The 17,489-nt window shown below is 39.7% G+C and overlaps 1 protein-coding gene across 3 annotated transcripts in view; it reads left to right on the plus strand.

Moving 5' to 3' along the window:
* Positions 1 to 8,076, plus strand: part of LOC311515448 (ras-related protein Rab-10-like) — a 55,698-nt gene extending 47,622 nt beyond the window's left edge. For all 3 annotated transcript variants that reach the window (XR_014710139.1, XM_084618514.1, XM_084618515.1), the window contains one exon: positions 6,382 to 8,076. Coding sequence is in view for 2 of the 3 variants with exons in the window: in XM_084618514.1 (XP_084474640.1) it covers positions 6,382 to 6,459 (78 nt within the window). In the remaining variant the exon portion in view is untranslated. The remainder of the gene's footprint in view (positions 1 to 6,381) is intronic.
* The last annotated feature ends 9,413 nt before the right edge of the window (positions 8,077 to 17,489 follow it).

The raw sequence follows: 17,489 nt of genomic DNA on the forward strand, positions 1-17,489 counted from the left end.
GGGGAGAATCCTTTAGGCTTTGCTCAAGCACCCAAAGGACTTGAAGAGTGTGAAAGCATGATCATATTATGTGAAAGTGCTACAGTATCACTGACAGAAAGGGAATGAAACACAAAGATCCTGTTTGAGTAGCCAGTATCTTCTATAAATAAAGAATAATAAGGTTTGTTAGAATTACAGTGTCTCCGGAATGATCTTTAAAGTAAGCAGGAAAAACTGCAAAATAATTAATAACTATAAGTACAACTAGCTGCAAAGACAAATATGAGCTTAATATATATTTCTACGTAATGTGTATTCTGTAGGACCTGAATGTCCTTACACGTTGCAGCCAAGTCTCTCAACTATAAAGTTACGTGCATTTAATGTTGTTCTAAGTATGACTTTAATATATTCACTTATCTTAGTAGATGCTTATTTTCTATACTGTAGACATGCTGACAGAGGTCTTAGCATGTCGAGAAAGCTGTATGTCAAACAACATCCATTTGACTAGAGGTGTGTAAACTTATAAATTTCCACTTTGTGTGTGTGCTTATGCAAAATGTTTTCATGAGAATTTGCCAGTGGTAAAATTTCATCTTTTCTGGAGATGCTTGAAGTCTCTGATGGGTTAACGGGTGCTTCTGTAACATTATTTTGGTCAGTGGTTTACCGTCTTCCAGTTAAATTTGTTTTGTTGATTTCAAATAAGGTTCTTCCTCATCTGAATTTTATTTAGTTTTCCCATTGGACTGGTAAGGCAGAGTTTATCATAAAAACAAAAATCTGCCTTGTTTTTCATGTACTGCAAAATAATTTCATTTTTTCATGAAAACAAAATTTTCATGTACAGCAAAATAATTGGCTTGTTCACAAAACAGTGAAATCGGGATGTATTGCTTGAATTTTAACCTCCCTAACTCTATGATGGAGAAGTAAATGTAGTCAGCAATGTGACCAGCAACTGTGAAAAATGATGCCATGCTGTAATCCTTGCATCAGGGACAGTGGTACATCTATTTTACAATAATAAAACATTTATTTACCCATCATAAAATAAGGGAAAGCCCCACCCAATCTTCTGGTCCAAAATCGTTCCTCAAGGCACAGGTCTCTGACTTCCCTTCCCTTGGCCAGTTTGCCTCTCTGTCATTGATCTTCCTATCCCAGGATCCACACAGGAGGAGGGGATGAGGATTAGATGCACCTATGCTGGATATAGATAGGCCAGGGAAAGCATATTATCTCACACTAATCCCACAGAGGAAATCCCCTTTAAGGAGTTCCCTGTGGAAGCCATTAGGGCCAGGTTGCCAGGAAGAAGCTGAGTTCTGTTAAGAGCTGATGTAAAAAGAGAGAAATATATTTCCAGAGAGAAATATATTTGCAGGTTCACAGCAACAACTTTTATTGGTCCTACAAAACCCAGGAATTTTGCTAAATATTCTTGAGCACCATCTACTGGCACTTTATTAACTAAATATATATTCTCTTCCTGCAGCCAGAATGCTGGGGACCTATAATTTGTGCACAGACTCACCACTTCCTGGAACTTTGTAAAATTAGAGCAATTTGTGGTTTGAAGGGCTCTAAGGTTGGAGGAAACACTGAAATGTGTTAAAACACATTGTACATTTGTTTTTCAAAATTATTCTCACTACACCTGCTAGTATAAAAGAGTGGGCCTCATACTTTAAACCATGGCAGCAAGTTACCCAATGTCAGACTCAGCTACATCTTCATTTTGTGTTGTATTTTTATAGTGGGCTTGAAGCATATTTTTTGTGCTCGGTGGGATCAGATAGTTCAAACAACATTATATAGACTTTTAAGTTGTGTGCAAGTTGGGAAAATCATTTTACAGTAGGGACTCAATCTTGCAGCTCTCACATGAATTGTCTCATTAAGGTTAACTGATCACCTGAACTTATTACAACTACACATGAGTAACAGAGGCAGGCCATAATTTTGAGAATGATAATACATGTTTTTTGTTCAATCCAAACAGCTATTAAGTGACTTTATATTATTGGAAAAAAATCTTTAGTGTGAATTAAGCCCAAATACAAATGTCAGAAACATTATCAGGTATTCTGAAAGTTTGCAGAGGCATGTTTACAAATAACAGTATTTAATTTATTCAGAATTCTTCAGATTTGCCTAAACCTGCTCATTAGAAGATGACAGCTGTTTAATAACATTGCTCATGGTTACCAAATGACCCATCCTGCAATCAAGAGTCACACTTTAAACAAAAACAGAAAAAAATACAGTTAGCATTTAGATTTATGCATACTGTCATATGTTGCTCAGTTTAATGGCTGAAGATCAGTCCTCCTCCCAAATCGCTTTTGACAAGAATATTATAGTCTCTATTATTATAGAATATTAAGTCTGGTCTTTGTGAATTCTTGGTTATGACATCATATTAACTAGAGGGAGGAGGAAAGAAACTATGCTTAAACTCCCCTTTCCCCCAAATCAGCAAAATAAATACCAGGAGCAATTGCCATTCTCTGAAGAATACAACAAAACCATAGAAAACAATGTTCTTCACTCCCCCCAAAAAACTGATAGTAGATATACAGAGTGTGCTCACAGCTGCAAATGTGGTCATTGGGAGCTCTGCTATGAACATACATGAAGTGCTATTAAATGCCATGTACTCTGAAAAATCAGACCCTGGGCTTCTCAAATTATCAGACTCAGTTGATAATTTGATCATTTTTGCTTTAATCATGTACATCAGTTCCCCATGTGTAAAATGGGGATAATAATATCTCCTCAGAGGGGTATTGTGAGGGTTAATGAATTTATGTTTGTAAAGATCTCAGATACTACAATGACAGCGTCTAGAAAAGCCCATGAAGAAATTAATGATTCTGCCTCCAGTACGGGATTTGGATGGTATGAAGTATCTAATTTATGGGTCCACATATTAAATGTAAAAAGAAAAGTCAACTGGCACTCTTTCAGTGAGCGCTGCCCTGTACACTGAATGTGACCGAAGGTCTTGTGGGAAAAATAGTATGTGATCCTAGAAATCTGTTGGCCGCGGAAAAATGCGGAAGTCCTGTTTTTACAGAGAATCCTTTGTTTTTTCATTTTGTGGAAAAAAAAACAATAGTAGAACCCTGTTTATCCGAGCCCCCATTAGCTGGGTCTCCATATTAACCGAACCAGGGCTGACAGCCCGAACTCCACCGCCCAAGATAAAAGTATTTGGCATATGTAAGAAATACAAATTGCAGTTCTATTAATTATATTTTATTATTATAATGATTGATGGCACTGGTAGGCTTCAAACTTGCTTAAAAATTGTAGATATATCAATAAAACGTGTTCAACTAATACCTATATAGTGGCTAGGGAAAGTAAAATTCAGTGTTTCATTTTAAATGTGGAAAAACAGATTTTTATGTTTTTTATCAGAGAATTTGGGGCTTTTTATCATGGAAAACTAGGATCCCTGGTGATCAGGTAGCTAAAGACTATCATAATGCATACATACAAGGGAGCTGCATTAAGGTTGCAAAAACAGCCTTCATTCTGGTATTTCGTAATTATTGAGTGCTTGACTTTGCAATCTTAACATTCTTTTAATGTTGGGGTTTTTAATGTAATTTCCTATGTTTTTAAAAAAACTTAAAAATTGAAAAAACTAAATTTCCATCATGTGGATCCATATTGATCCTGCATATGGGTCTTCTGCAGGGTTGGGATGCTTACATATGGCACAGTCCTACCAGTTATCTTTTGAGTTAACTGAATAACTAGTAACAGTACAAGGCAGTTATCTTCTATGAGGACCTGCCCTAGAAAGAGATGAAGACACACGTTGCTTGTAGGTTTTACAGCTGTTAACTGTGAACAGAATGTCGAGACTCAGAAATAATGGATTCAGTTCCAGGTTCTGTAGGGGAGTGTTTTCTAGTGGTTATAAACATTTGTTCCTCCAGCCTTTCCCTGTCCACTTCTACTCCTAACCCATTCCCCTGCTGCCATATTCAGCTCTTGCTGATTCCAACTCCTGTCCCACCCTGCTGAACCATTTTAGCTGAAACTTTAAAAAACCCAAAACCATAAGGCAAATATCCAACATTTAATTTCTTATGCCCTTTGAAATCTAAGTTCATACTCCCTATAGTCCCAGTCATGCTTATAATTGTTCTGCATTGTGCAGGACATTTTTTTCAGTCGTTTTCTGGCCCAGGTCCATGCTTTGAATTCCATGACGCCTATTCCCTCAAAGAGGTAAAGAGAGATCCCTTTCAACAGCTGGCCTCTGTAGTGAGAAATATGTACGTATTGCTGCTGGCAGTGGTTCTCAACCAGGGGTATGTAGCTGTCTTCCAGGGGGGTACATCAACTCATCTAGATATTTGCCTAGTTTTACAGCAGTCTACATAAAAAGCACTAGCAAAGTCAGTACAAACTAAAATTTCATACAGACAATGACTTGTTTATACTGTTCTATATACTACACACTGAAATGTAAAAACAATATTTATATTCCAATTGATTTATTTTATAATTTTGTGGTAAAAATGAGAAAGTAAGCAATTTTTCAGTAATAGTGTGCTGTGACACTTTTTTTTTTATTTTTTATGTCTGATTTTGTAAGCAAGTAGTTTTTAAGTGAGGTGAAACTTGGGGTACATAAGACAAATCAGACTCCTGAAAGGGGTACAGTAGACTGGAAAGGTTGAGAGCTACTGGATTCAGAGAGAAAGGTGGTGACTCCTCTTGGCTGCATGCATGTCTCTGCGTATCATTGCTTTATTGGTAAACATGCCAAGCAGAAAAGGAAAGAACAGTAAGTAGAGAAATTGGAAGCATTTTTTCTTTATCTGCAAAATGTGCCATGTTTTTATCCCCTCATTCTGGGGTTCATAGTCCCACCTCTCAGAGACTTAAGATGTTTGCTGCAAGTACGCTGCATAACTGGTTTTGATTGTTTTTCAATATATCTCATCACTTACAGGAAAGGCCTTAGGCCAAAACCTTGTGCTGGGATTACTGTCTTCTCTTAATATCAGTAAATAAATGTTTTACTATTATAGAATGCTATCTTGATGGTTTTACTTCTATTAAGACTGAGTTAATTAAATGCTGGGATGTGCTTGGATTAAAAAAAATTGGCTAGCAAAACTACTGAACTATAATGTATATGCCAAGATAAGTTAAATTCCTTCATAACAATGAAGGGTCTGATTCTTTTTTTTTCCAGATGCTGAACACCTGCAACTCCAATTGACTTCAACTGGATTTGTTGGTGCTCAGCTCATCTGCAAACCAGGCCCTAAACAAGTTCATTTCATTTACTGAAATATGAGTTTAGGGGCTTTGATATCCTGGGCTCAGGTTACCACAGTTGGAACAGAAAGGAGCAATTGTTATCCCTGGCTCCAGAAAGGCCCTTGTTTCTCCAAGAGAGTTATCATTGCGGAAGGGCGGGCATGTTTCACACTACTTGTCTCTTGTGGGGTTCTGCGAGTTTAAGTTATCATTTGGATTCCTTAGCAGCTCAGAGGATGCACTGAATTGGCACATCCCTGGCTACCCCAGACACGTCCCTGCCTGAAACTGCACAGCCCCCCTCCATCCCAGCAGGAGTTGTCTGCCTTTTGCTGCTGGAACCCTTCCTTTGAGCTGACTTTCCACCAATTAGAGGGATGAGATGAAACAAATCCAATTTCTCAGAGCTGAGGGAGTTTATAATACTTCCTATCACTGTACAGTAAATTAGAAGAAATAGGCAAAATAGGTCAATTCATCAGTACCGCTGTACAGTATCTCTGAAGACTGGGGTTTTAGAGCATAAAATCCATTTCTACTTTAGATTAAACATGAAAATGAGTACAGATATTTGTGCACATCACAAAACTACCATACCATTTGTCATAGCAAAATATGATGCTTATTTAAAGCCCTAGATGACACTAGGGCTAAATTGCTCATGAGGGAAAGCCTTATGCAAGTAGTCAGTAGCACTGCCTGCATGAGTATTTACCACTCCAGTGAGTAGAGATTTACAGGATCAGCTCATGACTTGTAATGTCTTCTCAGAAGACCATACACGCCCACCCCTAGGATCTTTCAGGACTCAGAAAAGAGGCTAGAGCCAAGTATAGTATGAGCGTGTCCTATCAGCCTGTCACTTCCATAGGCTCTAGATTCATCCAGTTTATTAGAAAACTTCCTAAAATGTTGAGCCTTTCATTTGACTCTTCAGAGCTAGAAATATATTCAGTGACACACTAAAATGTTTTATAAAGCTAAAATATATGATGGGCTGCCTTATGAGCCCACTCATGGAGAAGAATATTCAAGCGTCTATCTTAATATAGTCCAGCTGCGTTCGTCTTAATGCCATGTTCATTTTAATTTGTTTTGCAGAATTCCTACGTATTGTGTGACTTAGATGTGGTGGATCTAAATGAAAGTAAGAAAAAGAGAACTTGCTGCCAATTCTGAAATGTCACCTGCACTTCTGTCTGTCTTCAGGAAATGTTAACTATTTCGTAGGAATACACAAAAGTGTTAAAATGAATTTGATTACTTAGGCAATTTCTGTATGTTACAGAAATCTTGTGCTGTAAATATTGGCTTTACAATGTATACAGTACTGTATATACATGAATGTTCTATTTTCTAGTTTTTAAAGTGAAGTTAAATCAATTATTTGTATTTGGGACCTTTTATGACCAGCACAGTGGGACTATTCATATATGCCAGTGTTTGCAGGAATGGGACCTAAATGTACAATCCTTCTCTTGTTGAAGTTAATATCTGCCTTAATTTTTTTCTTTGTCAGTCTCTTTACATAGTAAACCCTACAACAAGGGCCTCTCACTCATGCAACCCTCTGATCTAAATGACCAATTTAAAATATTCCCAAGGTTTCAAATACAGTCTGAATTACGTTTAAATTAGAAGCGGCAAAGAGTCCTATGGCACCTTATAGACTAACAGATTTATTGGATCATAAGCTTTCATGGGTGAATACCCACTTCGTTGGAAGCGTGTAGTAGAAATTTCCAGAGGCAGGTATAAATATGCAAGCAAGAATCAGGCTAGGGATAACAAGGTTAGTTCAATCAGGGAGGATGAGGTCCTCTTCTAGCACTTGAGGTGTGAACACCAAGGGAGGAGAAACTGCTTTTGCAGTCGGCTAGACATTCACAGTCTTTGTTTAATCCTGAGCTGATGGTGTCAAATTTGCAAATGAACTGAAGCTCTGAGCTGTAGCTCACGAAAGCTTATGCTCTAATAAATTTGTTAGTCTCTAAGGTGCCACAAGTACTCTTTTTCTTTTTACGGATACAGACTAACACGGCTGCTACTCTGAAACCTGAAGCTCAGCAGTTTCTCTTTGAAGTCTGGTCCTGAAGTTTTTTTGCTGCAGGATGGCTACCTTTAACTCTGCTATTGTGTGTCCAGGGAGGTTGAAGTGTTCTCCTACAGGTTTTTGTATATTGCCATTCCTAAGATCTGAGACATCAATTAAATTAGAGACCATAACTGAAATTCTGCCGGTCCCTTGGGTGGTCACTTAACATACTTTTCTGGATAGTTTGTTTTTGTTCTTTGGGGGGGTTTTTTGCTGGGGGAGGGAAAGGGGTTGGTTGTTTGGGTTTTTTTTTTTCCAATTTAAAGAGTTTGTATTGTTTTGTAATACCAGTGCAAAATGAGGTGTAACTGAGGACCAAAAGAGAAAAGAAAAACTTACCTAGTGTACATACATTACACAAACTTTAGAATGAAGAAAAAAACAGAAGTTGATAAATGCATGTCTTTACGCTAATGTAATGTTACAGACTGTGTATAGAACACCAAATAATCAATTATTATTATTTACTGGACTCCTGATGCTAAGAAAAAGACTTCATCCTGTTACACATGGATGTATGCATCCTCTTAATTTATATATCCGAACAATGGAATATTTCCAGTGGTCAATAGATAGTTAAGAAGTTTTATAGTTTTGTAAAATAGAATATTTTCAATATGTTTAAGTTTTCTAATGTTCTTATTAATTTGTTCCTTTATACTACGTGATCCGAGTATTAATAAAGGTATATTGAGTGTTAATGAAGTTTTTGTGGCCTTTTAATCTATACACTATCACTTTCTCCCAGTATAAATACATTGAGAATCTGATTCGTGCTCTCACTTGAACCCATTTTGTGCTGGTATAATAACACTGACTTCAGTGGAGTAGGTCCTGATGTATACAAGTATAATAAGTAAGAACAGAATCAGATCCTGAGTCTTTATTTTAATTAAGAACAGCCACATCACACTTCACACACACAAATCAAATAATGAATAGTAAGCTGAGGGGGTGCTGTTGATATATTCCTATTTGGTTAATTATAATGATTTTTGGCATGGGAGTTATGTATCCCCAGTTGATTATTAATTGAATTGGTTATACCATGTCTTATGGATGAATGAATATTTTACCAAATTCTGCTGTTAGTTACACCAGTAAAAATCCAGAGTAATTCAGTTGATTGTTGTTCTGGGTGATCACTGGTCTAAGTGAGAACAGAATTTGGACAAGTAACCGTAAACAAAGAAATGGGGCCAAATGCTGCTCTGGTTATACCAATGAGCAGTGAATCTGCACAGGTGTAACTGAGGGCCAAATTTGGTCCATACCAAACACAGGTATGGACCACATTATTCCAGATCATTTTATCCCCTGTTAAAAGAGGGTGACAGCCACTGTCCACATTAGGGGGAGACCATTCTTTCCTCAGTTGCCCAGTACACAGTAGGAATCTTCCCAGTGCATCATCCCTTTTAGATAGTGCAGTCTCCTCCACCTGGGATACTGGCCAGCTCAACACTATGGTATGGAAGGGGTGTGAATTCTTCCTGCTCCTTTGAGGTGATTTTTTTCACCTGCTGGTGATAGGACAGGGCAATCCCTTCTCTTAGGTAAGTACTGTTGCAGCCCTAATAAAGCTCCCCCTGCTGGATACTCATTGCTCTATTTGGGTCCCACCATGATGGACACTTGTGTTTTTATGCTTTGCTTGATCTGAGAAGGATGCAACATGTTTTCTTTGGCCTCTCTGTTACCCCTTCATAGAAAAGGGACTTTGAGGTCATGCTGTCCTAGAAGCCCACGACCAGTGCTCTTCCCCCAAGACACCCCAGTAGCGTAAGCATATTTGTTCCCAGAGCTCCAACCTGTGAATACTTTGGTTTACAGTTTACCTCTCCAGGCACATGATAGTTGAAGCACACAACACACAAACTTTGAAAAGGTTTCTAACACAATAGGCCTTTACTTGAGATAGCACAAGAGAAAAGTGGCTTGTCTGGACAAAACAATAAAACAGATGTATGCAGTTTTCTACCACAGTTGAACATTCTGTGGGATTTGGAGAGAGTTCTCTGGGGTGTCCAAGATCACCCTTCCTGTACATGGCTTCTCCTTGAATCATGGAGTCAGTCTCTCTCACTTGCTATATTATCTCTTCCCACCCCCTCTAGCCAGCCGAGCTTTCTTTGAAAGGAAAAGTACCCCTCTGCTACAAAACTGGACCCCTTTGTTCCTTTCTTGTTTCAAACCTCATTAGTCTTTTTAAAGTCCTGCTCTGTCCCTTTTTTCTCCTGCTTGGGGATTTTCCATTCTCCACTCCCCTCCCAGATAAACTTGGCTGGACAGGTTTTCCAGCTCAGACACCCTCTTTAGCATATCTGGTGTTCAGCCAAAGTCCGGTTGTTAAGGTTAATGACTTCTTTTGTTCTATTGCTTTTTCTTAATAGGATGGGGGTGATATGTGTTTGTTAGGGACCCTGTCAGCCCATAGTTGCCTCGCTACAGATTGAAGCATTCAATGATACAGAAATGTCAGATTCTGGTTAATTTTATGAAAGTTGTACCTAAACTGATTCCCCTGATCATCACAGATACTGTGATTGTTTCAGGACCATGTACAAAGAAATAAGGCACCAAAGGAAGAAGGCCCCCATACCCAAGTCTTCCAACTCCTGTACACCCATCCAAAGACCAGGGACAATTCAACCCTGTTCATGGGGCACACTTTATTCTTAGCACTGTTATTAGATAGGACAAGACAAAAAGGAAGACATGGTCCTGCTGGGAGAAGTTTGTCATCTAAATAGAAATCATAGAACTGGCACAAGAAGTACTGAATTACTCAAAGGATGATATTTTGGAATATATATATTTGCTTTTCAATTGTTTTCTTTCAGAGGGGTGAGTGACAGTATCATTAATGCAAATTAGCAACTGGTGGGGTTTGTGGAAGAAATTAGTTTTAAGGAGGGCTTTGAATGGAGAAAGGGGTGTCAGACACTGTCTTAGAAAGGTTGTTCAAAGCGTAAAGGACAACATGGAAGAAGGCAAGGTGTGCCCACATTATTTCCACAGATCCCTCTATGGCACTTGTTCTCAACTTTTATGGGCTCAGGACCCATTTGTAAAGTTTATTGTTGCAACCCAGTAAATAGTCTGGGGGCAGAGACCCTGGCGTGGTTTTGATTGCATCTTGCCTGGCACTCACTCCCTAGTAGTGGCTCCTACAGCTCCTGTGCTGTGGGGCTGACTGGGCTTGGCGCTCTGCTCCAGGAGTTGCAACCTCCAGGATTGCAGAGCCGCTCAGGTTTGGCCCCACCCTCCTGACTGGACCAAATTTGTGCAAGTAGAGTTGTGACCTGGCTCCTGGGATTGCAGTGCCACTCTCCCAAATTTGGCCTACCCAGACTCCCGTCATAAAGATGGCTGGACCAAACCTGAGTGGCATTGGGACCCCAGAAGTTGCAGTGCCTGGAGCAGGAAGGCAAGCCCAACCAGCCCCATGGGACAGGAGCCACAGAAGCTGCCATGCAACCCTTTGAAAGATTCTGGCAACTCGATTTTGGGTCCTGACCTATAGGTTGAGAAACCCTGCTCTATGGCACCTTATATGAGCAGAGGTTACAACGCTGAGGCAGAGCCAGGCTATTATTCAGATGAATTTTACCAAGAAGATAAGAAACGTATTCTCTTTCAAAGCACCAGAACCACCAGATATCACATAGTCCCAGAACTTTAATTCCAGGGCCATTCTAGTTTTCTTTTGTGTATGGCTCCGTGGACAAGATTTAGCCACAAAAGAATCAAGCACTTCATTAAAATCCCCAGCAATTACAATAGGGATATGGGGTTCTCCATGTAATTTAGTGAAGCCTATGTTTACTTTCAGGATTAAAAATCTGCCCTGATTATCTAAAATTGACTCAGAGACTGTTACTGCCAGTACTTTATAGAAGAGTATGGCTACCCCTCTAGATGTGAATGACAAGCAGGAAGACACTACTTCTTTTACCCAGTCATGTTCTACCATAACAGCCCTATCTGTGGTCAAGTGTGTCTCCAGCAAAAGCACTACGTCTGCCTTTGCTCTCTCTAATAATGAGTACCCTTGTTTTCTTTTAATTGGTGTGTTGAGTCTCTTTACATGCCAGGAAATAAAATTGAAATTCAGGACCAACATTTTTCTCATCTGTGACCTTACAAATGAGGATGATGGAATATTTGTGTCATTTGCTCTATTGCATCGCACCTGCTCCCCTCGCAGACTCCCGTGAGACAGATTTTGGATTACCTTGCCAGATGCTCGCCACTTGTCAGATTGCTACCAAATAGTGTAGGTGCAGGAGATTTGGGGGAAGGCATCAACATTAGATGCAGCCACCTAGCGAGGCTTGCTGTAAATCAGTCATGTAATTTTTCTGCGTATGAAGATCAGGAGAGAGGAAAGGGGAAGAAAGATGGATGGAGCAAGATAATGGGAAGGGGGACACAAGGGAACCAAACAGAATATAACAAAAAGGAAAAAAACAAAATAATTTACAGGAACGTATGAACATTTGTGTACTTGGCAATGCACGTTGAAAGAACATCTCTAACTATACATAGCTAAACCCTTTTCATACTCTGCGGGGACAGAGTAGCCTATCACTACTCTCTGGGGTCCAAAAATTGTTATAAATAACAACCCCACATGGGAAATATCCCCAACAAAGGGGGTGGGTGGGGAAGATTTGAAGTCCATAATGTAGCAAGTATCCCAAAGGTGGTTATAGCCATCTCTGAGATTGTGTAGGATGCATAGGCTCAGCAGGGTTTTGGATCAGGGACACTGTGTCTAATTACAAGCAGCAGGTCCTTGTAAATTCAGCTTTCCCTTGTGGTGGCAATTTTCTGCTGGCATTGCCATTCCCTATATTTCAAACCATTTTCAACCACTAAACTATTACCCCAAACCAGTGCCCCCAGACACATAGTTTGCCTGCTAAACACGTTTGATGGTTACATTACAGTCTTGCAGCAATACAAGGAGATAATCTAGAATGATTGTGAGTAACTTCCCTTACTATAGTCTCTAGGTCCATGCTTCAGGTATCCACCAGCAATGGCATGGCACAGTCCAAATCAGAGGAGACCACCTTCTGTTCTCAGGGTTCTCAACAATGCGCAAATACCCCTGACTCACTCCAGCCAGGCTACCTTAAGAGAGGCTGACCTTCCCTGCATAGAGCCACCTGGTGCTTGCTAAGAAAGGGTTCAGAATGAATTTGCTGTAGCTCACGAATGTGGAGTTAGGGGGACATGTTGTATGTTTCTACTCCCTCAGCATCAGACAGCTCATTAAGCAATCAGAGACACAACAATTCACAGTTAGCAGGGGTGTTACATTACATATTCATACATAGCATTACATATTCATCAGTGAGAGAGTCCATGCATGTCCATGGAAAATTGTCATAATTCAAAACACCCTACAGAAAACACAACATATATATGGGTCCCACTTCACAACATCCAGCTATGAGCAAAGTTGGAGGGCTGTCAATATAATGGGAGTTAGGCCTGCAAGAATGCCTAGGCAAACAAAATACCAGCAATTGGTGTAACCAGGAACAAAAGACACCAAAAGTCATTTATAAGTTATTTATGAAGCTCTCTGGCTCCTGAGGTTTTCAGAATGAATGGGTCACATTTCCAGCTATTACATGAAACAATGCAGGAAACCTCATTTAACCCTTTAGGCCCTTTTGTTTTGCCAGTGCCCTAGCCCTGACAAAAACTGCCCTCTGCTCCACAACTTCTCTTGCAAAATTCCAAAAAATGCTGATTTTAGATGGGGGACTGTCCCAGCGAAACTTTCTTTTTCTGTTCCCATGCCTAGGACAGATTCTTTGGTTGTGAATCTCAGAAATTTGATTATCAGGGCTCTGGGGTTAGCCTCAGGGGCAGGCCAGAGACCTGTGGGCTCTTTCAACATACAGTAGAATATCAGAGTTATGAACACCTCAGGAATGGAGGTTGTTCATAACTCTGAAATGTTCATAACTCTGAACAAAATGTTATGGTGGTTCTTTCAAAAGTTTACAACTGAACATTGACTTAATACAGCTTTGAAACTTTACTATGCAGAAGAAAAATGCTGTTTTCCCTTTATTTTTTTTTAGTAGTTTATATTTAACACAATACTGTATTGTATTTTTTTGCTTGTCTCTGCTGCTGCCTGATTACATACTTCCAGTATGAGGTGTGTGGTTGAATTATCTGTTTGTAACTCTGATGTTCCTAACTCTGAGGTACTATTGTGAAGTATAAAGTCTGCAGGCAGACTGAGAATTTCCGTTTAAAGTCTAGGGATAAATTCCAGAGGATTCTGTCATTCTTCTCCCTAAGGAACTCCTATGATTCTAAGATTATTTCTGTATAATCTGCCTTCCAGATCAGTCAATTTAGGTTTAATTAATTTTATATCACTGAGGTATATCTCAATTTGGGCAGCCATGTCCTGCATTTGACTGTAGCTTTAATTGCCAAAGTGTCTGCAGCCACTTTTTGAGTCAGCACATTCTCACTGTCCTCAGTGGTGGACATCTTTACTGGGATGGGGGTCTCTCTTCTTTTGGGATTTGCAGATCAAGGAGGAGCTTGCCATTGATACTTGAGTTGATCTCGTGGGTACCAGCACAGGTTAAGGTGTACAGTTTTTGGCTTCTGGAGGGGAAAAGGATGGTGTCCAGCCGTAGGTGGGGGTGGGTGTTGGTAGATAGCCCCAGCACACTCAGGAGTTCACTCTGCCATGTTCCATGACCTCCTTGAAATCCAACATAGAGACTTTTAAAACTGACTGAACTTTTTGAATCCTTATCAACTTCAAGATGTCTATTTGCCCAGAACTAGATAAACCAATTTTAGTCAGTATGTACGTGTCACCTTCTAAAAAATCAAATGTGCATCCTGTGAAAATTGAGCAATAACAATAGATCAGGATTTCAGGAGTTAGAAGATAGGCGAATGCAGCAGTGGGAGAGAAAATGGAATTTGGAAATGTCTGACATTCAAAATTAGTTTGAAGCAGACCTATGTAAATAAAGAGGACCTGAATACAGTTTTCTGCTTTGTGTTTGCTCAAATCTTCAGAGAAATTAGCAATAACTATCCACAGATGAGGCAGAAAGACACATTTCTCCCAATACAGCGACACATGACTTGCATGAGGTTTGAGGGAGGCAAGCTTTCAACCATATTCTGAGGCCATATCTACACTGGAATTCAAAGTATGTTAGTCAGCACCATGTTTAAAAACAGTTCTTGCTAGAAAGGTTCTTCAGGTCCCGGTGAACAGACTGTCTAACCATGGTCTTGTAAATTATTTTATAACATGTTATATTTTATAGACTACATTCATTGAGTTTGCTACACCCGTGCAAGTTCAAACCATTCTTTTGCTTTCCAAGTTAGAATAATGCTTTTAGCTAATATAATATCACTTTCCATTTCAACAGTTATTTTCACAAGGATTTCCAAGCACTTTTCAAACATTAATTTATTAAGGGGACACATTAAAAATCACACTTGTGTCTGAATATATTTTAATACTTACTATTGTTACAAGTTTCAGAGTAACAGCCGTGTTAGTCTGTATTCGCAAAAAGAAAAGGAGTACTTGTGGCACCTTAGAGACTAACCAATTTATTAAATTAACTTTTCTTATTGTTACAAGTAACACCTGAGAGTACCATAACTGAGATTAAAGAAAGAAGGTTTTCCACTATCAGACCTCTGAAGAAACAGGGTCAGATCAAACAATTGAGGCACAGGCCCATGCTGGGGGAGTGAGTACAGAACCACACTGTCTTATGGGAAGCAAACAATCTAACCTAGATTTGTCTGTAGCACAACAGGTCTCACAACTGCTGCCTTTAGGATTGTGCAGTTTGTACTTCTTTCTGCAGCTGACTTATCTTGCTGTTCAGAGCAAGTGGAAGGGGTAAATCCATGGATGGTCCTTCCTCCTCCCCACCCCTTTGAGGTTGCTTGCTGTTCAGGGGGCAGTAGCAGAGTTAGCAAATCTGGCCCCTTTGTGGGATGTCTGAAGGGCTACAAGGAGGGAAAAGGCTCCTTGCCATCTCAACCCTTTTGTGCACTAGCACAGGGACCAGCCACAGTCTGGGTCAATATCATAACTAGATTGTATCACTCCTGGAGTGAGATCTTATAAGTGGATTTTTATAAGCGTATTGTAAATCACTGAAGAAATACTGTTATAATGGAACTGCTGATACAGTCTTAAATATGCTAATGTTAGCAGATACTTCTGTAATGCAATTCACACAACCTAATTAATAAAATCAGAGTTCTGACAACAAAGTGAACACAGTAAACTCATCACAATAGAATATAATGGCTTAGAGTTAGTTTCCCCATTGATTTATTTGTTTTATTTATGGGTTTAAAACAGTTCTCCCTGCCTAGCAATCTGCACATCCTACATTCACTGTAAAGAATCACAATGTTACATAAAATACTGGTTCTCCAAGATAAAGACTTCATAACAAAATCCCTTCTGATAAGAAGTGTAATGGTTGGTTTAAAAACATCATTGAACAAATAAATTTCATGCCATTATAACCAAACAAATGTTTAATATTCCCATATGTAATAATCATAAGTCGAAATTCCTGGTCTAATCATTTTCATGCCCTAAATATTCAAACAATGTCACAAGTGAAAACTGAAAAACTGATCTGTTGCTTAATTGGATATCTTTCCTAATGTGATATGAATTCCACAGGCAAAATCTCCAACACTGAATTAAATGGTGGAGAGATTTAATGCAAACTCCTAGCTCAGAATTGCAGTGATAAGAGGAGTGAAACTGCCGAATATTTGTCTACCTGTGTTTGTACAGCATGTAGCACAAGGGGGTCCTGGTCTGTGACTGGGACTCTTAGTCACTACAAAAAGAAAAGGAGGACTTGTGGCACCTTAGAGACTAACAATTTTATTTGAGCATAAGTTTTCGTGAGCTACAGCTCACTTCATCGGATGCATTTAGTCACTACAGTAATACAAATAATAATAATAATAAATAATACTTAGTTTAGACCCCAAAGTGTATTCAAAGGGATCTGATCTCTTCCCTCCATGCACAGGGAAATAACACATGGAAATCTCATATGTGTGAAGAGAAGAGAGTCCAGAGAGTTGTTTTGCTTAAAATACACACAATTTATGGTAAAGGAAATTACATATTGTATATAATTTACTTTGTGTCATTCTGTGTTCTTTTTGCTGCTTAAGAAGTTTTGCTCACCAAAATTCTGGGAAACTCACTGCGGGATAGCACTCTGAACAATTTTTAAAGCACAAACACTTTGTAAAATTAGTAGCATTATCTTTCCAGATGTGGAATTTGCTTTTGAAATTATGCAAACCCACTTGCACATTTTACTGTTAGCTGGTGGAAAAGACAGCAAAGTGCCCTTTAAGACTTCAGTGTTCTATAGGAGAATAATATTAAGTTTGGAGAGTCTTAGTAGCCAGTGTCTTTTTTGTAGGATATGGTTTAACATTTTATAAAATGCCATCTATAGAGATTAGATATAGACGTTTGCAGATGGGTGATGAAATACAGCTTACGCAAACAAACCTCAAAGCGTGGAGCAGACTCAGAGGCGGAGTTTAGGTGATCAAGCAGTGATCAGTAAGGCAAACCACTTTATCCCACTTTGGGAAGAAGAAATGTGTAACCCCTTGGGACAGCAACCCTTTATTTGGCCGTTTAAGACCACAACGGCTTCTGCTGCTGTGTAAACAGGAGGTATCGCTCCTGAGACAGGGCTCTCCAAGAGCATTACGGAGGTTCCCCCATTTCTCGGGCGGGGAACGGGAGATGCAGAGTGATACGCTCAGTGTCTCAAAGCAAGTCAGTGGCCAAGCTGGGCATGGACCCCTGGGCGGTACTGTCGGTCAAATGTGCGTCCTGCTCTATTTATGTCTCTCAGGAGCTGCGCTTGCTAAGCGCCCGGGGGCTGCCCGCTAGGGGCTCCGGGCAGCGGCTCCAGGCTGGCGGCTGCAGGTCGCCGGAGCGGTCAGAGGGGGGAGCGAGCGAGCGGGACAGACTGTGCACGGAGCTCCGGTGCCAGAGCCTCCCCCGTTCAGGGAGACCAGGAGG

This window comes from Lepidochelys olivacea, assembly GCF_965140295.1.
Source record: "Lepidochelys olivacea isolate rLepOli2 genome assembly, chromosome: 2".
Classification (NCBI taxonomy): domain Eukaryota; kingdom Metazoa; phylum Chordata; order Testudines; family Cheloniidae; genus Lepidochelys; species Lepidochelys olivacea.